At 40.3% G+C, this 23,671-nt stretch overlaps 1 protein-coding gene across 1 annotated transcript in view; it reads right to left on the bottom strand.

The window, feature by feature from the left end:
• Positions 1-5,244: 5,244 nt before the first annotated feature.
• CSTF3 (cleavage stimulation factor subunit 3) overlaps positions 5,245-23,671 on the bottom strand; it is a 92,133-nt gene continuing 73,706 nt past the window's right edge. Inside the window, exons 10-21 of the mRNA XM_077460904.1 lie at positions 22,540-22,702; positions 21,804-21,913; positions 21,596-21,712; positions 20,951-21,025; positions 19,663-19,806; positions 18,429-18,531; positions 17,782-17,851; positions 15,521-15,716; positions 14,410-14,563; positions 12,763-12,857; positions 8,024-8,084; positions 5,245-6,110 (exon numbers count right to left, since the gene is read on the bottom strand). Of these exons, the coding sequence (XP_077317030.1) occupies positions 5,908-6,110; positions 8,024-8,084; positions 12,763-12,857; positions 14,410-14,563; positions 15,521-15,716; positions 17,782-17,851; positions 18,429-18,531; positions 19,663-19,806; positions 20,951-21,025; positions 21,596-21,712; positions 21,804-21,913; positions 22,540-22,702 (1,491 nt within the window). The 3' untranslated portion in view covers positions 5,245-5,907. The remainder of the gene's footprint in view (positions 6,111-8,023; positions 8,085-12,762; positions 12,858-14,409; positions 14,564-15,520; positions 15,717-17,781; positions 17,852-18,428; positions 18,532-19,662; positions 19,807-20,950; positions 21,026-21,595; positions 21,713-21,803; positions 21,914-22,539; positions 22,703-23,671) is intronic.

A 23,671-nucleotide genomic window follows, 5' to 3' on the forward strand; every position in this document is an offset into this window, starting at 1 on the left:
ATTCAGCCCACTGTACTAGGCTTAGGCCAAGAAGTCACAGATTCTTGGGCCCAACCAATATGCCTGCACTGCAGCTGGGAAATCACATAAATGACTTGTCATATTAACATCATTAATAAACTGCGTGACAGTACCTCACCTATTGACATCATCCCCACAAAACTACTGAAAGAATGCTCCGACATCGTGGCTCCAACCATAACCCACCTCATAAACCGATCATTCCACGAAGGGATTGTTCCCAGCATCCTCAAACAAGGCATCGTCAAACCTCTACTCAAGAAACCAAACCTGGACCCTCAGGATCCAAACAACCGTAGGCCAATTACAAGCCTCAACACCATTTCTAAGATCATGGAGAAAGCTGTAGTACATCAGCTACAACTTCACCTGGATACTCACAAACTCCTGGACCCGCTGCAATCAGGCTTCCGCCCGGGTCATGGAACAGAAACAGCTCTCCTCAAGATTTGGGATGACGCCCTCGAAGCGGCAGATGACGGAGAGCCGTGTCTCCTCGTACTGCTAGACCTAAGTGCAGCGTTTGATACAGTAGATCACAATACTCTACTCGTCCGCCTCACAGAAGTAGCCGGAGTCCAAGACATAGATCTCCATTGGTTCGCGTCCTTCCTAGGAAATCGGTCACAGACAGTGAAACTAGGAAAATTCCTCTCCGAAACTCGGGCAGTCACCTGCGGAGTCCCTCAAGGCTCTCCGTTGTCACCCGTTCTCTTCAACATTTACATTCGCCCACTCCTTCAAATCATCAGATGCTCAGATCTCTGCTTCCACTCTTACGCTGACGACACGCAACTTTATTTCCGGATCAATGGGAAAAAAGATCACCAACAACAACTTGAAAACTGCCTCAAATCAATAGAGGACTGGATGACCACCAACTCCCTCCAGCTGAACCAATCAAAGACAGAGCTTCTTATCTTACACCCAAATCATAAGCCCGCAACCAAAACCTCCTGGTCTCCACCAACCGTCTTTGGGCAGACTATCTCCCCAAAGACCAAAGCGAAGAGTCTCGGGGTTATTTTAGACGCACAAATGTCAATGGATGCGCAAATAGGAGCAGTAGTCAGTCGATCTCACCATCTGCTGCGCATGCTTCGCAGACTCATCCCTTTTATCCCAAAGAATGACAAAGCAGTGGTAGTTGGAACAATCATTAATTCACGACTGGACTACGCAAACTCGCTTTACATAGGATTACCACAATATCAAATTGCGCGATTACAACTGATCCAAAACACGGCGGCAAGGCTGATAACAGGAAAAAAACCCTGGGAATCCATTTCTCCTTCACTGAGGAGCTTACATTGGCTAACCGTAAAAAATCGGATCACGTTCAAGACCCTTTGCCTCACCCACAAATGCGTGCATAGAGAAGCTCCGCAATACCTAATGGAGAAAATAAATCATTACACACCAAACCGCAGTCTTCGATCAGCCAACAAAAACCTCCTCCTCGTGCCCAAAGCCCGGTATAAATCCAAGGGGGATCGGAAATTCGCTGTCCAAGGGCCTCGGCTATGGAATGCTCTACCAATAAACATCCGCCTGGAAGAAAATCACCTGGCTTTTAGGAAAAAACTCAAGACCTTCCTCTTTTAGCAGATGATCAAAGCTCGCCACAGCGCCTAGAGGCGATTCAGTTCGCATTGTGCGCTATACAAGTATTTCATTCATTCATTCATTCATTCATAGTTGAATTAATTTCATCTTCTCCTTTAAATCTTATAATCAAAATCACATTCCACCTCTACACATTTTGTACATTGAGCACACTATGTCACTTATATGCAGCAACTTGTTCCTAGATAAGAACATTGTGAGTCCTGTGTGTACAATGTCAGGAATGATTGGTATGTGTGCACTTCCTCTGTTATCTTTACTGCAAATTATGTAAAGGTGAAATCCAGACAAACAGCTATAAGCACACAGCTGAAATACATACATACAGCTACCTGTAATGGAAGTGTCATTATTTCCCTCAATTATAGTGATGCTGACAGACAGAAAAGCCAGGCCGCTAATCTCACTTTTCTCTACTGCAGTTAACCACTTCAGCCCCAGAAGGATTTACCCACTTCCTGACCAGGCCATTTTCTGCGATACGGCACTGTGTCGCTTTAACGGACAATTGCGCAGTCGTGCGACACTGTACCCAAACAAAATTTACGACCTTTTTTCCCCACAAATAGAGCTTTCCGTTGGTGGAATTTGATCACCTCTGCAGTTTTTATTTTTTGCGCTATACACAATTTTTTTGCTTTTTTTTAAAAAAGCAATATTTTTTACTATAATAAATATCCCCCCCCCCCCAAAAAAAAAAACGAATTTCTTCCTCAGTTTAGGCCGATATGTATTCTCCTACATATTTTTGGTATAAAAAAAAAAAAAAATCGCAATAAGCGCATATTGAATGATTTGCGCAAAAGTTATAGCATCTACAAAATAGGGGATAGACTATTTCATTTCTTTTTTTTTTTACTAGTAATAGCGGTGATCTGCGATTTTTATTGGGACTGCGACATTACGGTGGACAGAACTGGAATCTGGAGATAAAGAGAAACTGTATGTTAAGCCATTTTATTCAGTAAAATAAGTTGCTGGTTAAATGATCTGACATGGTCTGATTTACTGCGAACAGAGTCACAGTGACAGTGCATTTTTTTTGCATTAGTGCCACTGGCCCCCAAAAAGTGTCAGTTAGTGTCCTGACTGCCCGCCGCAATATCGCAGTCCCACTATAAGTCGCCGATTGCCACGATTACTATCAAAATAAAATAAAAATAAAAAATACCCCATAGTTTGTAGACAAACCAATCTTTAGCGCAAACCAATCAACATACTTTTTTTTAAACAAAAATATGTAGCAGAATCCATACTGGCCTACATTTATGAAGAAATTCGATTTTTTTTTCTAATTTTTTTTATTGGATCTTTTAGTTTTTTTCAAAATTGTCAGTCTTTTTGTTTATAGCACAAAAAATAAAAACTGCAGAGGTGATCAAATACCACTAAAGGAAAGCTCTATTTGTGGGGTAAAAAGGATATACATTTTATTTGGGTACAGCGTCACATGACCGCGCAATTGTCAGTTAAAATAACGCAGTGCCGCACAGCAAAAAAATGGCCTGGTTACGAATGGGGGTAAATCTTCAAGAGGGCAAGTGGTTAATGTGCATCAATGCCTCTGGGGCTCCCACTCCTACTTTACTACTTACTGAACCAATGACCCATAAAACTTAAAGGGTAACTCCACTTTCGTGTGAAAAAATTACCAAATGAAAAAATAAATAATATAGCATATACAATTGTAACACAAGTCATATTATAATTGAATGTTATTAAAAATTACCTTTCCTTTTCAGTTTGCAGCTCTGTCATTTTCTGTAAAATTCAATGCAATATGGCTACCTGGAGGTGTTCTATACACAATTGGTGTACAGAACACCTCCCAGAAATATTATTTCCTGCTTGCATGATTGGCATACTGATTTTTACCAAAGTCTGCACTAAGACAGAAGACAGATTTTGCCCATCCCCTGCAACAAAAAAAATGCATTTTTGGTGAGAAACTGCCAAGGGAAATCCCATCTAAAAGGAATGCAGACCCTGCAACTTGTCTAGAACTTTGCAAGTGCAGCAGCTGATTGATAATTAGAAAGTCACTCCCATTCACATTCTTTTTGCACATCAACGCAAACAGCTATTTCCTCAAAGTAACAAAAGGTAAGAACCTAAACAAGGCTTGTTAAAATCCCTGCAATATACATAGATCACCCAGAGGGGAATTTTTTTTTTTCTCAACAATAGTGGATTTACTCTTTAAAAACCAAACAAAAGTTTGGAAATGGGCAATCCATATATGGAACGCAGTAGTATGACTACAAGTGTTACAGTGGTAGAGAGAACCAACCAATAACTGCACAGCTTTTGATAGAAATGTTCTCACCTGGTCCTCTTACTGCACATGTGCACCATGGCTTCATTCCATTGGGTGAGCTGTCCTCCACTAGAAGCCACTAGAAGTACATCTCACCTGTAAGAATGGATGTGGCCCAACACCTACTGCGACTTAATTGGTGGGTGTCATGATATTGCTGAGGTTGATCTGCTAAAGCCTGCTTACACTCCTCTTAATACTGTCCAGGGGATTGAATGACTAGAGCGCCTTTACTGCTGACGCCCACCCCTGTGTGAAAGTGCCCCAAGACTTCCTTTCACTGAAACTAAGGGGAAAAGCCACACCCCGGAAAAACAACCCCATGCCATAATCCCCCCTCCACCAAATGATTTGGATCAGTGCACAAAGCAAGGTCCATAAATACAAATTTGGGGTGGAGGAAATTGACTGGCCTGCATAGAGTCCTGACCTCAACCCAACAGAACAACTTTGGGATGAATTAGAGCGGAGACTGCGAATCAGGCCTTCTCGTTCAACATCGGGGCTTGACCTCAGAAATGCTCTGGAAGAATGGTCAAACATTCCCATAGACACATTCCTAAACCTTGTGGACAGCCTTCCCAGAAAAGCTGAAGCTGTTATATCTGCAAAGGGTGGACCAACTCAATATCAAACCCTAGGGACTAAGATGCCATTAAAGTTCATATGCGTATAAAGGCAGGCACCCCAATACTTTTGATAATATAGTATATATATATATATATATATATAGGGTTGGATACCGTCTGTGACCACTCCATGTGATATTGGAGCAATCCCCCCCATCCTTTTTGCCCACACCATTCCGCCAATGGATGGGGCCATTGCATTTAATGGGGACGTTTTCCCAGCAAAGGCAGTGTTGCACTGGGCTGCACAGGGAATATGACTGGAACAGAGAGGAAGGCATTTCATGTTATACTTGGGAAAAGAAGAGCAGGGAAGTTAGAATTAAGTAAATGACAAATGACCTTTAAACCTCAAATCAACAATGACAGCTTCCACATTTCTATTCTGAAAGGTTCCCTCTAAGGAAAGAAAGATGGACACAGTATTTGAGTATCCGGAAGATATTTTGGTGCATCCAGTACTGTGCGCTGTAACTGGGCTACATATAAAGCGCTGTGCACAAAACAACACCCTTCACACCCTCAACAGTTCCACAAAATCAACTCACATTCAGTTTTATTCAATTTTCTTTTATTTATTGTATGGAAAAAAAAAAAAAAACCTACAGCTGACTGACAGGCAGTCAAATAACAGTTAAAAAAAAACTGGACTCACACTTTAAACCATTTTATCTTTTCAAAAATTCCCCCGGGTCCTCAGCAGTGCAGTACAGTCAACACTAGAACAATACAAAGAAGATGTGGAAATGAACAATGGGTTTCACAAATTTGGAGGAGTCCAAGTGGTACAGAACAAAGTGTTTTATCATAGTGATATCTCCTTTCTATCTTACAGTGTTGTTTTAAAATAGCAGCTGTTTCATTCGATTAAAACCCAACCAAGGCAAAAGGCTGTGGCGCCCTCTAGTGCGCGGGAATGTAATACAGTCCGAGCTGCAAATTTAAAAAAAGAAAAAAAACTGTTGTTACTCTGCCACAAATAAAACACGTTGAGGCCGTTTGGGGAATCGCGCTGATGTTTTGAGTTTAAAAAAAAAAAAAAAAGAAAAAACATTTGCTGTTTAAGCCATCCAGTTTTTGAAAATAAAATGCTGTGGCTCATTGAGTCTTCTCTGTACATCAAAACAAGCATGAAGGATTTACAACTGAAGACTTTGTCCTTCCTGCAGGAATTACTTTTTACTCTTCACAGGCACCGATGTCCACTCATTTCCAGGGTGCTGTTAACGAAATGTTTAAAGCAGAAGGTTTGAGGCAGAGAAAACCATTGGTTTACAAGTCTGTCTCTTTCAGGCATCTGAACTTTGCACGGCTTCACCGAATCCTCTTCTGCTGCCGAGCTCTGTAGATGTCATGAACTGGAGGCACTACAGCACCCTTTTCTTCATCATCATCAGAATCTTCGTTGGGTCTTTTGAGTGATTTACTGATCAGGGTGTTCACTTCAACTGGTCCGTTGGTCTCCTGCAGCAGTTCCGCCTGGCCCCCAGTAATAACTCGAATGGCTTCTTCAACAGCTAGAAAGACAGAGTTCCTTGAATCATATCAGGATTACAGATCACTGCATAACCCATTAAAAGGAAATAAAGGGGCTGCATTTCAGGCTTCCTTCAGAAAATGCTAGACACCTGGCTGTCTCTAGCTTTGGCACTTTTAAAGACACTGTCCCAGAACAACAATGCAGAAAATTAGACTAATTTTAGAAGTCATCTACATGATTGTTTGTGGCCAGGGACTCAAAGTACTGATATTGATTAGAATGACAGCCAGGGAGAAGTCAGCCTCAATACTTCCCTACAAGAATGATAAGGAATTATTTATGACAGCTGAGCACTGGTTCTCATTCAAATTACTTGTCAGGAGAAGGAAGAAATAAACAGAAAGGCAAAAAATAATAGATTACATTGCAAACGGGGGGGGGGGGGAGGGGGCCTCTTTTTTTCAGCTCTATCTGTATGCAGTCTGGTGGGTGGCACCCCTACAACCCATCCCCCTTCCCTCCCCCGTTTATTTTCCTCTCTCACCATTCCCTAAGTTTTATGGTAATGGTTGCTCCAACCATTGCACGGGCCCAATGGGGTCTCCCAGGACATCATCACGCAAGATGTGATGGATGTATATTGACACCCTCTATTGGTAAGTGGATCTAGAATGCCAATCATCTCCTTTATCACGGCAATATGTAAATCCAGTAACGTATGGTGCCTTGCCAACTGCTCTTGTTGTAAGTTCATGATCAACTCCTTTGCGCCATCCCCCCGGTTTCAGATGCCAGGAGCAAGGTTTATAGTAGAGAGCTGGTGACTGACACGGAGCTGTGAGAACCGAGTGATCGGCAGGGTTTGCTCGCTCGGTTCTTCATGTTGGAGCCAGCGGGGGACAGCTGTAGCATCAGACCATCAGACCGATGCAACATCCAGATAGGCAAGTATGAATAGCTAAAAAAAAAAAAAAAAAGAGAATCCCATACTTCTATTTTAAGCACTGGTCTGTTTTACATATTTTCTTTGGCTTCTTTTCTATATTGTATTGTCTAAAAAAATTAAAAAAAATCAAGAATACTAAAACAAAATTTATCTTAAAACAAAAAAAAAAAAAGAGGCTGAGAAAGCCTTCAACATCTACCATTTACTCTATGAAAAATAAACGCACTACCTCGACTGATTGCAGTGACATCAGCGGAGAGTGGACTTCAGACCGCTCTCTACTGAAAACAGGTCACAGGAGTGCAAAATGAATTGCCCATAGGAGAAGCCCAGCCTAAACCTCTACTATAATAAACTCAATTAAACAGGGAACAGAAACATCCCCTCTAAATATATGTATAATAGGGATACAATCATATACCAACCAACCCAATGTTTATTCCTCGTGGTTTCCCAAATCCAGATTTGAAGTATGGCCCCTGACATCACCAAATGGCTGCACATAATGTTATGCTTCTGAAAGCTGTCAGATACTGCAATATCAGATCTGCAGACATGCTATACTAATTGTTAGAGAATGGGGACATGCGTCATGAATCAGTCATGCAGATTGCAGCATTACATTAGACTGATAGATATCACATTTGTGCTCCCTAAAGCCCTCTTTAAAGTTACTTTTGATATTTCTCTCAGAGCGATCCATTTTAAAAGTTCAGAGTAAAAAAAAAAAAAATTTCAGCTGCACTGTATTTGCTTTCCTGGGAATTCAGGTTTAAAAGAACAGGAGAGACATATATGTTAAATATGCAGTATTTGCTTCAGATCTTATTTTTTTTTACACTCCAAACTGATTTTACTTTAACAATCCAGCTAGGGGTGCCCTGATCAGACAGATCGGATGTGGGTATCAGATGTGCTGCTGTCAGTGCAGCTCGGGTCCTGCGTAAACCGGTGTAATTAAATACATTTTTTAATTAGTTTCAGCAGGCCAAGCCAATACTTACTCTCTGGAAGCTTAGACCGGCGAAAGATCTCCATAACTTCATCCACCTGTACAAAAGGACCCTATTGTGATAAAAATAAAAGTAGTTATTTTTTGTGCCTACATTTTCTTTCTTAGAATAATGAATAGTAGAATTGCCTAAGTTAGGATAGAAATAAAGGAGCTGTCACTGATAACTTCTCTTTATAAAAGCAACTACAGACCTGGTATCCCAATCCAGGCTTTGTTAGTCAGCCAGTGTCCTGGATAAAGTCCACTGAATTGGAGTAGTGGAGCCTGGATCAGGATAACAGCTCCCAAACCCTCCTCATAAAACAACTCATCAATGGTAGTAGCCATCATATTTCTGTCCTCACAGGCAACTTTTTAAAGTTATACTCTCTGCTCTGCGGTCTCCCCAAAGCACCGGAATCAGCACTGCTCTCTGCACCAGTACAGTGTGAAGAATGATGTGGTGATGGTGCTCTGGGGGTGGGGCCATGAAAGAAGACTGATGTCATGTTGTGGTATAGAAGAGGTACTGTTAGGACTTAAAAAAAAAAAAAAAAAAAATATATATATATATATATATATATATATATATATATATATATATATATATATATATATATATATCCTAGCCTTGGGCTTTAAAGTACGCTTGTCATAAGTAAATGACTGACTGGAGCTGCTGCTTTCCCTTTACAAAATGCTAAGTTTATAGTTCTGTCTGGCTTTAATAATTTTGAGGCACAGACCAAAGACCTGTAATGCTGTAAAAGGGGTCACTCTACATGTTATAGGTTAGTGACTCAGAAAACGGAACTGTTAGTATCAGCCTAACATCCAGGGAATGAGGAGAACAAATAAGAGAAATTCATTGTTCGGGTTTACCATCAGGGGTGCCCAACCAGTGGCCCACAGACCCACTGATGTGGCCCGCAACCTCCTGCTGTAGGATGACTGGTTGGCAAGCCAAGATCATGGGTTGCTGATCTGCCATCTCAAAGCATTGGTGTTGTGAATGTAGCCGGCGGTAGAGGAAGCAAGCGGCCGTGGAGCAGAGCCTCATAAACAGATGCTTCCTGTATAGCGTCGCCACCTGCCACAGACAGAGTGATACCAAATGCACTCTGCCTGGGACAGCAACAGCCGGCGATACCAGAATAGAAGACAGTTATTAAAAGGTACATTTATTACTAAACTCACAGCGTATATATGGGCAAATATGTTCTGCAGGGGTTACTGGGCTGCCTACAAACTGATCCACAGGTGCAGCGCACCTGCAGAATACCTGCACTGAGCCCTAGACTTATGTTATTACCTTCAGATTTGGGGCGCGCTTTCAGAAAGTGCACTACATATGCAAGATATAATATAATTCTACGGCACAGTGCTGCTAACTCACAGGAAATCCACAGGTGTACTGTACTGCACTGCACCCGCGATGTGGGTAAACAGCAGCGCATCAGTGTGAAAGCAGCCTTAGGCCCCTTTCACACAATCTGTCCAACCCAATCAGACCCTCCATTCACCTCTAAGGAGCAGCAGATGTAAAGGGACATGTGTCACACCTGCCTATCTCCAATCCGATCTGAAAAAAAAACAAAAACAGAAGGGGATCTGTCCCCTTTCCGTCTGGGTGGATCGGAGGGCCCATAGAGTAGAGTGGGCTGTGTCCATGGTTTACATGTTAGATGACAGTTAAGATACAGTATAGGTATAAATTGTAACAAGGTACAGTTAAAAAGATATTCCTTCAGACTTAAGGAAACAACAAATGCACTCCCAACATTGTTAGGTGCCTGGCCAAGGTGAATGACATTCAGTGAATGTAGGATTTCATTTACTCAGATAACAATATCTACTTGAGATAGATCTTACAAGACCAATATGAAACCCTCTGATGGTTTGCAAGATTTATTGGGCAGCTTGGGATTGAGGGATGTAGACTACCCCTTCTACAAACTTTTATGCACTTTCCCCTCCTTGCTCTCCAATACTTTGGTTTCACCTCACCTCTCCCTAACCGCCTGCCCCACTCTGCACCTAGCCCTTCCCATACCCCCTCCTACTCTTTAGCTTTCTAACAAACCTTTCTTTACACATTTAAAAAAAAAATAAAGCTCATGCTCTGAAAGTGAATAGGTCTTGATATGCATTAAAAATGTCTCTATACAACATGAAACTCAATGTAATCATGTTATAGCCGAGTGACTATCAAAGGATCTATATCAAAGTTTAAAGGATAAGTTCACTTTTTGTAACGTTACATGTTACACCCTACATATGGGTGTAACATGTAACTGCGCTCCAGCCCACGCTCTGTCCACCCAGCTGTTACATTTATTCACACAGCTTTGTGAATGAATAAACTACAAGTCCTGTCTTCCTGCAGCAGCAGATGGCTTAAAGCTCTAAATTAACTGTTAGGCCCCTTTCACACTAACGTCCCGTTCAGGCCCGCCTGTCAGTTTTTCAGGCGGACCTGAACGGGTGCTCCATAGACCTCTATGGAGCGTCGGATGTCAGCGGTGACATGTCCGCTGACATCCGACCCGCTCCGATCCGAAAAAGTGTGACGGAGGAAAAAGCTATTTTTCCATCCGCCTGCGGATCGGATCGGATGACGACGGGCACTGCGGTCCGTCGTCATCCGATCTCCCATAGGGGAGAGCGGCGCTGTGACAGGTCCGTCCCTGCACAGTGTGCGGAGACAGACCTGTCATCTCCCTGCTCAGCGGGGATCGGCGGAGTGATCCCCGCTGAGCAAACGGACATCCACGGGGCGGATCAGAACTGATCCGCCCCGTGTGAAAGGACCCTTAGGGTGCTGCTAATGAGCGCTTTCGTAGCTCAAAGATTCTTCCTGCAATTCGGTAACTGTCTGCCCATATGGGGAGGTACAGGCAGACAGCTGTACTGAGAGTCTTCAAGAGCCTAGCATTGTATCAATGTATCGTGGGTGCAATGCTTTGCAGGCTGTAGTTGAAAAAAAAGAATAAATGCAAATTTTTTACCTGCAAAATCATGTGCATTTATTTATTAAATTTTTTCCACATCAGGTGAAATTTTGTTATAGTCTGTTGGTTATACAGTCGATATCTATCTTGAAACCAGTGCCTTGTTTCTAAAGAACACACCCAAAGATGTGCTAGGAAAATGCATTTCAGCAACCTGATTTTCATACATCCACTTTCATTATTGGATGTGTTATGTAAATCACTTGTATCTTTTAACATTCATCAGAGATAATTAACGTTTGCTGTTATTATGTGATGTTCTTGAGGTATATACTTATATGCACTTATAGACACAATTTTTTATCACTATGACTGTGATGATGATGATTATGTTTTTTGCTAATTTTTGTAACCCCGATGAAGGGGAAGTGGTGTTGCCTCTAAAATGTGTGACTTTTTTTTTTAACCAACAATTAAAATTATCTTAGACTCTTTTACCCGGTTTTGGTCTGGTGCTCCTTTCTGCATTTCTATGGTTTATAAAGAATTTATAACAAAGTAAAGAAACAGTAAATAGAATGTGGTTCAGGCCCACAAGGGCATAACCCCACTGCATCTACATTAGGTCTGTATGAGGGATTTCAGAGTTTAAATTTCTCAGCAGTTTTACAAAATGCTTTTGATCCAAACTAAATGGACAGGGTTATGCCTTGTACACACGGTCGGACATTCCGACAACAAAATCCGTCAGATTTTTTCAGATGGATTTTGTCCTAAACTGGTGTTGCATACACACGGTCAGACTAAGTTGTCAGAAAATCTGATCGTTCAGAACTTGATTCCGTTCGTTCATTACGATGGGACTATGTTCAAGCTAGTAGCCAATAGCTTTGGTCTCATAATTTGATCTGAGCATGCGTGGCACTTTGTCCGATCGGAATTCTCTACAAAAGTCTGATCAGATTTTTTTGTTGGAAAATTTGAGATCTTGCGCTCAAATTTTTTCCGTCTGAATTTCCGTCAGAAAAAGTCCGATAGAGCCCACACATGATCGGATTTTCCGACAATATATTACTATTGGACCTTTTCCGTTGGAATTTCTGACCGTGTGTACAGGGCAAAATAAAAAAAATGCAATGAATGCGCTGTTCTAACAGTGCCCTGTACTGGGTTGCCATTACTGGTTAGAAAGATACCGAAAAATTTAGTTGAGCATTAAACTGTTTAGCATGTAATACAGGGAGATGTCAGTATGCTCTGAAAAAATAGTAGTAGTATCGATATCAAGCAATACAGGTCTGCGTCAATAATCCCCAACTGCCAAAATTGTCACGTTTTCATCATCTTTGGCAGATTATTATTAGACGGCATTGTGTTTGCAAAGTAAACTGAATGAAGGTGAAACATACAAGTATAACTACTTTCCCATAGTGCTGTATACAGTGAGGCTAGTGTTTGACAAGGGGTAACAGGTGTTTTCTACCAATCTAGCATTAGAATAGAGTAAGACTGTAAGATACCTGTAAGACTGTCACTTACATTTAAGGATAGTTGTGGAAAAGTGTATATGCTGCTGGAAATATATATACAGATCACCCTCTAACTGCCTAAAATCCAGGTGTTAACAGGATGACAGTAGTCTCAGGGGATGTGGCAAAAATACCTCTGAGAACCTTTCCCTTTTTCCTGTTAGAATCTATTAGATAGGAAGATCACAGCAGAGAACACTGCAGTATTATTTAGAAAGGAAAACAAAAGGAGAAGACATAGAAATGAGAGGAATATACCACTCATGTACCTGGTAACACAGGGGTGGAGGAAGCAGCTTCATTAATAGCACAGCAGCAGGAGGCACTGGAAACACTCCTCCAGGCACTGGGTGAAGTCCAGGAGCTACAGAACACATAATAGAGAGCGATCATGAGACTGGGCATTATAACACCTTCATTATCAGATGCTTCTACACATACATATTTGTACATCAAGATCACCATAACATCCTAGCAATTGTCTAAACCATAGTGTGTTGTGCAGCTGACCACCTTTGGGACAGTTAAGCTGGCCATAGATGGTGCAATTTACTTTCCTGTAACCACTGCGGTCAAAGTCATTGAGCCAATCGGGAAAGAGGGAGCGGGGCCAGGTCGTGGCTCCATGTCTGAATGGACACACAGAGGTGTGACTCGGCTCGGGCGAACAGGAGGAAGGGGCCAGGAGCACCGAAGAAGGACCTGAGAAGAGGAGGATCTAGGCTGCTCTGTGCAAAACCAACTGCACAGTACAGGTAATTATGACATTTTTGTTTTAAAAAAACAAACAAAAAACAAGACTTTACAATCACTTTAATAATCTACTTTAACTACCAAAAAAAGGTATAAGGGAAACACACTTTCCAAGTGACCTTCACTTAAACCTGTGAGCTGTCAACAAAGAGTTTAAAAATTGTGATATAACTCCCGGCATTGGGGTTCCTCATTCAAAATCTTTTTTTTTTTCTCATATCTGATAAATGTGCAAAGTGTTGACAACCCATTGTTTGAGAGAGTATTACATATTTGATATAGTTATGGATTTACTTCTCCTCTGAGTGGCACATATATCAATGATTTGTTTACATCCCTTGAACATCTGGGTGATAGACTGCAGTAATCTTTCCATTTCAATATTTTTATTCTGAAAAATTAGATTTTTGTAAGTTATGGAATCAAAAGTTTGTGTCCTAGGATTTCAGATGTAAGGGTGTGTTTTTTTTTTTTTTTACAGTGCCATTTTTTTACTCTGCACTAATCTATGTGACTTTGCATTGTACTCTTGTATCATAGAACTGTTATGTTTTCCAGTTGTGAGGCCTGTGAATAGCCTCACTACGATTATGTATGTTATTTATTATTGTGGGATACATTTTTGAGGAGCACTTAGTAATATAATAAAAGATACTATATACTATAATCCTCATTTCTTAAAGTAATATTAAAGGCAATTAAAAAAACAAAAATGTTATACTTACCTGCTCTGTGCAGTGGTTTTGCACAGAGCAACCCAATCCTCCTCTTCGTTGCAAGCTAATTGCAATGAGGGCACCCAAGCAGGTTATCTCCCGAGCCACTGCTCTGTGTGTCCATTCACACACAGATCCCTGGCTCGGCCCCATCCCCTCTCTCACCTCAATGGCTCAATCGCTGCCAATGGCTCCTGCTGCTGTCTCAGCCAATGAGGAGTTCCCAGAGAGCAGAGGATATTGTGCACATCGCTGGACGAAGATCAGGCTCAGGTAAGTATAAGGGGGGGCTGCTGCACACATAAGGTTTTTTTTTAACCTTCATGCGTAGAATGCATGAAGGTAAAAAAAACCTGAGCCTTTAGAACCACTTTAAAAGAGACCACTGGAGCGTCTAAAGATTTTGTGTAATTACACACAACTATTAAAATGTTGGTGATGACTTACGAGCTAGGTGTCTTGGTTGAAAAGGAATCATCTGGCTGGTGTCTGGTTTTGGGTATTCAGGTTTTCTGTCAATCTCATCCTTTAAAGATGGGGCTATGGAAGGAGTCACTACTGTTTCTGGGATCATAGATGCTAATTTGGCACGGGAGACATCCTAGAAAAATTGGTATATATAGTCATTACAAAAAAAATAAAAAATAAAAAAATAGCTCAAGGATAGAGGAGTATGGGGCAATGAAAGATGGCGGAAGGGGTACCGAAAAAAAAAATCACTTTAAGGAGAGATTGGAAGGAAAGAGAATAATGAAGCTCGAGCACCAGAAAAAGAGAGAAGAAAAGCTTGTAACTTGGAGACAGAGGAGGTGATAACAAATAAGGAAAGTCAGAAAAAGCAAGAAATAAGTCAAGTACAGAAATAAGAAAGTGTATGAGTGTAGAGCTAAAATGCTTGAGTTATTGGCATAGCCAAACTAATGCCATTAAAACGTAAATAACATAATTAACATGCATTAAATCTGTAAACCGTAGTTACTAATGAATAGGGACAAAAATTATATATCACACCAAATTTCACATGTGAATAGTGTCATGTGAATAACTAAATAATAAAACAAATTAAGTGCAAGGCTTGAATATACATGTCTGTGAATTTTTTTTATAGTCCACAGTGTATATTTAAGAAACTTGAAGATCCCAAAACCACCGCATTGGCATCAAACACCGAAGATGAAACTTGAAGGCACCAGTGTAGCAGCACCACCACCGAAGTAGATGTAGGCTTACCAAATAGTTTGAACCCAAAAGAACATACGTGTCACTATTCATTAGTAGCTACGGTTTACAGATTTAATGCATGTTAATTATGCTATTTACACTTTAATGGCATTAGTTTGGCTATGCCAATAACCCAAACACTTTAGCACTACACGTGTGCATTTTCTGAATATAACAGAATTATCTGTTGTGTTAGCTGCTATTATTTGTTTAGGCAGCGCAGAGTTACCTTTTTACACCACAGGTACAGAAATAAGAAAAGGTACAGGCATAAAAAGGTACAAAAGATTTAGGGATGGAATAAATAATCATGTATATAGCATTCATTTAGACATACCTTATATCCTAAGGCCTTGAGTTCGCTTGCAGAACACGGGTACAGATCCATGAACTTGTACCTGTCTACCAGTAGAGCGGTCTCCTTCCCCTCGTACTCCTCTTTGAATGCAGTATATCTCCTCTTCTCTACTTTCAGAATACTCGCTAGATCTCCAATATTACTCTCAAATGCCAAGAATCGAGCCCAGATCTCACTAAGGAAAGCAAAAAGTAAACTGATTCTTGCCAGAGCCAATACAACACAGTGAATATATATATATATATATGGCTTAAGCTTTTTTGGTCATACTTCTCTTCTGGGTCACATCTTTTGCTTTCCTGTGACCCAAAATCAGCTCACAATGGGTTAAAGTCTGCTTTCAGCTGACCTCACAGTGCTGCTCCAAGCTCTGAAAGGTTCCCAATAATTTTGTCGGGATTCACCCAGAAGCTTCCTGATGACGCAATCTAACCTTGCGAAACGCATAGAGGCTGCTGGGACTTTGTGACGTAAATGCCTTCTGCACGAAAGTGAGGCTTGGAGTGCACGCAGGACGGGAAATCATAGGGGAACACATGTCGGCTAACCGAAATCCCATTTACACGGCTGGCTAAGCTTGTGTACCTTAACATGTGTGCAACCAATTTTTTAGCTTTTTAAATAAAACAACTGGGAATTACTACACCATGATGGCTATTTATTTTCTATGAGGACTAGCCATGTACTATATCCAGTAGCATATTGCTTGAAGAGTATACAGACGATCTGTTGTAAGGAGTGGTTATCTTTTTAATGAACCAAAGGCGAGCATTCACCTATATCTGGTGAGTGGCCAATCTACAAGGTGGTGGCACACAAGGGTGAAGTTTTGTTGCATGATCATTAGAGAAATAAACAGGAGCTGGTGATCACTCACTGAGGCTATACATTTGGGACTATATACTTATGGGAATCTCCCTCTTTTTTTTTTTCTCTTTTTGTCATGATGAATTGTTATTATTATTAGGTCACGCACTTTAAAAATTAATTTAGCCTTCAGTTTATGAATTGTGTTTTTCACGAAGAGGGATTTATTATTAATGTTTATACCAAGTATTTGTAAATTTATTGGTGGTATTAAGCACAGTTTGTTTATAACATATATTTGCACTTTGATTTGAATCCACGTAAATATTGATTATATAATATTTGACACAACAAGCATGTTCTAAAAGATTTATTACAATCAGTGCGAACTGGTTGGTTGGATTTAGAAGAGGTGTTAAAGCACGGTATTTTATAGCAGTGGTGAAGAATATAACTAATCTCCTTGTAAGGTTGGCGCAGTCCATATATACCACATATAAAATTAGGCCACATGTGACCCAAATAACACCAGATTGACATTCCTCATCTAATTGAAAAAGTGGTGAAAAAGAAGTAAATGAATGGGTAAGCTAAATGATGGTGTACATTGTCAGACATTGGAGGACTAAATAGTGGCAGATCAGCCACTCAAAGAAGTATTTTATATTTTATGGGTTTGTCAAAACATACATTTTACGGCACACATCAATTTGCATTCAGCCAGTGTCCTGCAAATGCTTAAAAAATACTTCTAAAAACACAAGTAATCACATGTTCAAATAGTTGAGAATTATTAAAAAACAAAAAAATTGCAGATCAAATACAGTAACTTTGTCGTAGCAACAAATAAAAACTTTGCTTTTTCTGCCATTACAACAAATGTTTGAAACATGGCTGATCACTAATGCAGCATCACTATTTTTACATTACATTATTGCTTAAAAAAAATTATGATTGCCAAAGTATACGTGAACCCTTACCTTGAAAAACAACCCACATTGTGTGTGAAAAAAAAAAAATAAAAATATATATATATATATATATATAGAAAAAAAAGTGATCACGTCCTCTGCTCTCAGCTGCATAAGAGGTTTAGAAAGGTGGGGAGAGAGAAACAGCAGCATACTGATCTTCCAAGTGAATAGCTGTGCAGGGGGTGCATTTCAGCACAAGACCATTGGAGGACAGGCAGGCTGTTCTTCTAGCACAGCCACAAAACTGACCACGCTAAGATGGATGGACGCTCATGTCAAGTGTGGTCATTTAAAATAGGAAAGCAAGGGGACTGGCAGGAACACCATATATTTCATATAAAGGGAGAACAGGACAATTTTTAACACAAGTACATGGTACAACAGACACACATCAGGAATATGAAATGTTGGAGTAACAAAAACGTTAAGATTTCTATAGAAAAATATAATTTTACATACCCAGATTTCTCAGGTGGCAGACTCCCGGATGTTAAAACACGTTCAAATAATACCCTTGTGTTGTTGTCCTCTGAGAAAACAAAAATACATCATACATTCAGCCAAAGCTGTGCGTTGATGGTTTCTTTGTTGTACTCTAATGGTGACAGACTACGGGTGGCTACAGACAAGTGTATTCTCACCATAAACAAGGGACAGTTAGAGAACTGCCTGTCCCTGCTGTACAATGCTACTCATGTTAGGTGCAATGACTGTTGCCTGGTCACACCGAATCCCTGAATGTTTATTTCTGGGAGTGATAACAGGCATGTCCGACAGTCCAGCTTCCAGGGGTGTCAACCAAGTATGTGCATACATTGGTCCAAGCTAGATTTATAAAATATCCACACCTGGAATTCCTCAATATCTAATTAAACACAAAATAACAAATGCAATATTTAAAAGCTGAATAAAAGGTTTTAGCGTAGTAGACCACTTCTGATAAGTAAATAGTACATACTGTATAAACAGGTCTATACATTAGACCAAAAGGAAAAAAGCCTGAAGAGGCTGGAGGAAGGACAGAAGAATTTTATGGCAAATAAGGAAGGTCCCACTAAATGAGGGACAGTTGGGAGCTATGATATAACAATACCTAGAACACTTACCATTGAGGTGAGATAAGTAATCAATGTACGCTAGAACATATTCTGGTATGTCTCCATATTTCTTCAATCCTAACTCAAAGATCTTGAAGGCCACAGATGTGTCCTATAAAAGAAAGACATTTTCTGAACACGGACTAAAGGTGTAAGCCAGTTGTAACTTGGTAATAATTGCAAGTGTCAGCTTCCTTGCACAAATGCAGCATGTTGCATGAAGAAAAGCTTTTGCTTAAAGTGGGAGTAAACTCCCATCTCAGATTTTTACCTTTTACCGATAAGTAAGCCTATAATAAGGCTTACCTATATGTACTGTAAATATCTCCTAAATGTCCACCCGGGCCTTTCCTTCAGAGTCTGTGTCGTAAACGGCGGCTCCCACGCAAATGTGCGGGATCTGTGTCATCGTGGCTCTGGCCAGTCACAGAGCCAAAGTCCACGAACCCATAAGGAAGACCGGGTGAAAATGGAAGCACCTGCAGCGGTGACATCGTTTTCAGGTACCTTTAACATAATGGGCTAGTATGCAATGCATACTAGCAATATGACATTACCTTTCAGGTTAGGAGAAAAAAAAAAAAAAAAAAAAAAAAAAAAAAAACACCCAGCGGTTTACTACCCGCTTTAATATAGGTAATGTATCAATGGGAGGCTAAGTGTCAGAAAAAAAAAATCAATTGCAATACTGACCTACAACCAGCTATCCCGTTAGCTTTTCACAGCAAGGGAAAGTACAATCTGTTTTTCTCTTCTAAACTTAGTCTAAGCTCCATAGTCATAATGTGTTATGCACATTTATTTTGGTATCGCAGATTAATCTATATGATACCAAACCATGCAATTCGTTTTCTTCCCTTTCCCCCCATTATTATTCTAGTATAAGAAACGCTAGGTGAGGTCCTGGATCCATTATGAACATATATGAAGTAGACAGAGCATGAGAAGATTATAGTAAGAAAAAGACAACCTTTTAAAAAATCCACTTCAGGGGGCTCACAAAATTGGACCTGGTGCTTGGATTCCTTCAGCCCTCTACATTACATATATTTCCTCTAAACCCAAAAAACGCCAGTTTACAAAACTTTAAAACAAAAATAATACACCTGACTCAGTTGAAAATAACGATCACTTTTTCTTCATATGTATCCTTATCCTGGTGTGTGTTATATTTGCAAATTTACCTGTTACGTTTTATTTATTTCCCATGGAAATGGTAAGACAGCACTCTAAATCTTCTCACCTTACTACAGTAATACTCCATTAAGGCTGCTGTGACGTATACATGATGGCGGGTCCGAATATCTTCTCTTGCTTTTTTGAAGATCAATCGCCCAGCTTTGATGCCCTCGGCCCGCCTTGCGAACTTCATGTATTGAATATAAACCTGAGGAAACATCTCTGACAATCAGAATGCTGAACATATACTGACATTACATAGATTAAATGCTATTTAAAATACCTCTCCTTTTTGGCAACTTTCCTATAACCTATTCCTGTCACAAATGACAATGCAAAAAGAGTACTGCCATCTACTCTGACCAAGAACTGCAAATGTAGATTGTTTTTTGAGAAGACAGAAGGGGTGACTCATTACAAAGGAGTATAAAAATAAGATCATTGCATAAAAGAAAACATCTCTCTCCTATCACATCAGACCCAATGACATCATAGCTTAGAGGGGTGTAAAACTGGTGGCCCTCCAGCTGTTGCGGAACTACAAGTCCCATCATTCCTCCCCTGTCATGCTTGTAACCATCAGCCTTGCAAGGACTCATGGGACTTGTAGTTCCACAACATCTGGAGGGATGCCAGTTTGACACCTGTAAGCCTTTGTACACGCGGTCGGACATTCCGACGGAAAATGTCCGATCGGACCGTGTTGTTGGATAATCCTACTGTGTGTGGGCTCCATCGGACTGTTTCCATCGGAATATCCGACGGACAAAGTTTTAGAGCAGGGCTATAAAACTTTCCGACAACATGATCCGATCGGACTTTGTCCGATTGTGTGTAGAGAATTCCAATCGGACAAAATGCCAGGCATGCTCAGATCAAATTCCTAGACCAAAGCTATTGGCTACTAGCCTGAACGTAGTCCTGTCCTAACAAAATAACGTCATCACGTTCAGAACGATCGGATTTTCCAACAACTTTGTCCAACCGTGTGTATGCAACACCGGTTTCGGACAAAATCCGTCGGACTAAATCCTACGGATTTTGTTGTTGGAATGTCCGACCGTGTGTACAAGGGCTTAGATAAAAAGCTCAACTTCAGTGACTTGAGACTTATTTCTGTTTCTCAGTGTGAAATGAGACGTGGCTGCATACAGGAGCAAAAACACAGAGGTCATATTTTGGTACTAATGTGCAGAGGAACACCCTCAAATCATAAGTGCTTTCATAGAAATGGTTGATGTTTTTCTAATATAAAGATATGGTATGTTTTCCTTTTTTTGTTTGCATACAAAAATTAAGAGTTTTACTTTAGTATAATTAAACATGGAAAAACAGGATGAAAAAAAACTTACCAAGGTGGGATCAATGTCCTCTATTTCAAGAAGTCTTTTATATATACTGTGAGTCTTATCATATTTCATACGGCTCTGCAAAGTATACAAGGATGAATTACATAAAACATTTGGACTATTCAACAAGACAGACAATAATGCAAGGCCAGGATTAGAAGATATATACCCCAATCTCAATTCTAACAAATGCTATGCGATTTCAAGTAATGCACAGCTGCGTATTGATACATGATGACACAGAGTGAAAAAAATGAATTTTTTTTTTTTTTTTTTTACTATTATCTGTAGATTTCCTCCATCCCATCCCTCCAGTGCTTTGTCTGAATACTGGTATAAAGGCAGCTGCAAGCTTCCCTCAATGAAAAATATGCTATAAGACTTAGTTACTAGGGATGAGCTCAGGCGTGTTTGGATCGTAGTCCCAACCCAGCTGAGCAATCCCACCAGGAAGCCCTCACTGCACACTGCCAATCATAGGCAGTGAGGCATTTCCTGGCCCACAGCTGCACATACACCCGCTGCCTATGATCGGCAGTGTGCAGTGACGGTTTCCTGGTGGGATTATTATTGGTGGGACTATTAGTTTCTAAAGATACAAGTAGGAATTCTGCTTTAATTAAAAGATAAATAAACAAACAAACACACCTCTTCATAGTCAGCATAGGCAAAATACAGCAGCATATTCTTCTTAAGCAAGGTGCTAATTGCACGTTCATAAATACTGGCAGCTTCATCGCTGAACAGCTTGGCGTTGTTCATATCCTGGTATGAAAGTAAAAATCAATTTAATAAATCAAAACACTTCAAGATTATCTTACAGGCTAAGCTAAATGCAATATATAAAAAGACATACCCCTTTCTCGGCCAGCAGCTTACTGGACTGTTCCAGATATTGTGCAGCTTCATACCAAATATCTGGATGATGCCCCAACACCAGCAGGCACTGCTCATAGGCAAACATGACTGAAAAAAAACACATTGAACTTCAGCCAAAATGTTATAATGGTTCAAAAAGATTGCTAGGTAATAAAATGCACTAAATAATAATATTCGCTTTAAAGGTGTGTTAAAAATACATCCATACAGTTCAAATCTGGTTCTAGCTAATGTTTTTTTTATAGCGGGTGGTATAGCTTAAAATTCTGCCAAAAAGGAACAAAAACATAAGTAAAGAATACAACACGAGAAGCACAAAGCAGCAGTTTAGACAAAACACCAATGTTAAGCCCTCGTTCACACAAATGCGATTTGACAGACCAAATAGCATGACAAATCGCACCCTATTTTAGGCAATGGAAATGGTCAAATCATTGTAACTCAAGTTGCAGTGACTTTGGAAAAGGTTTCTGCTCTACTTTTCTTCGACTTCATTGCAACTTACATGGCCTTCTATGCAGTTTGACTGGTCAGCATGCATTCTCTGTTATGAACATTAGTACAATCATATAAAGGTTTTCTTTTTATATCGAGGGCCTATGAGAAGTTTGTTGAGCAGTTTACTGTATATAATAAAAGAAGTTTGTGATAATTTCTGAATGGATACAGAGTGATCCTTAAATCCACTTTAAATGCCATTTCTTTTATAGTACCTCTTTTTGTTATGAGGGTCTGGTCTTCTGTCCGAAGAGGGTTACTTTTTTCCCACTGTATGTATTTTTTCCACATCTCTACCTGTTGCGCTTCCTGAGGGGTGTTCTGTGGGGGCACGGAGGGAGCATTGCGATCCAAGCCTTTCATTACTGTCTCGTATTCCTTTTTATTAGAAGAAAGGAAAAATTATACCAATCAGTCTCCTATATCCTGAATGTTAAACACTATCCATAAAAATAATTTTAAACTGCATATAATGATCAGACATCATCTGATCTTTCATAAGCGAAGCATAAACTGACTGGTACTCTCTGCCCCTATAAAAGAAAAAAAAAAAAAAAAAAAAAAAGGTGCCTGAAAAGAAAAGACTTACCACTTAAAAGGAGTTGTAAAGGCAGAATTTTTTTTTTTATGCATTCTATGCATTGAGATAAAAAAAAAACCTTCTGTGTGTAGGAGCCTCCCCAGCACCCCCCCCCCCCCCACCCCCCATTACCTACCTGAGCGCCTTCTCTCTCCAGCAATGTTTACAATCCCCTCAGGCATCCTGATTGGCTGAGCAGCGGTGCCACTGACTCAGCTTGGGTGCACCCATAGCAAGCTGCTGGCTGAGGGGCACTCAAAAAAAAGGAGGGGCTAGGAGCAGCAAAGAGGGACCCGAGAAGAGGATGATCCTGGCTGCTCTGTGCAATACCAACTGCACATAGCAGGTAAGTATAACACGTTATATATATATATATATATATATATATATATATATATAAAAAGAGACTTAAAGACTTTACAATCACTTTAACACCCAATTGCCTGTGCCTCCAGTTAGCACTGCCTTGATGCGCTACACTGGCTGAAATATCTTAAACACCTAATACAGTTTTGGGTGTGTCGGATGCCTGGTACCCTCTGTGCTCCCTTTCTCCAGCCCCATCATCGCCACTGGGTGCCATAAAGACCTAGGGGCCTGAGGAAGCAACTGCAGCACAGATGGGGAATCAGGCATTCTACACTCCTGGAACTGTCAGATGCTAAAAAAAATTCAGACAACACAGATTGGTAGTGAGAAGGGTAATTAGTAATCTCTTCTTTTGCAGGCAAACCTTGGATTTTGGTTTTTAAAATAATGACAGAATT

Source organism: Lithobates pipiens, unplaced genomic scaffold, assembly GCF_037356315.1.
Source record: "Lithobates pipiens isolate NorthernLeopardFrog02 unplaced genomic scaffold, aLitPip1_a1.2 Scaffold_10, whole genome shotgun sequence".
Lineage (NCBI taxonomy): Eukaryota > Metazoa > Chordata > Amphibia > Anura > Ranidae > Lithobates > Lithobates pipiens.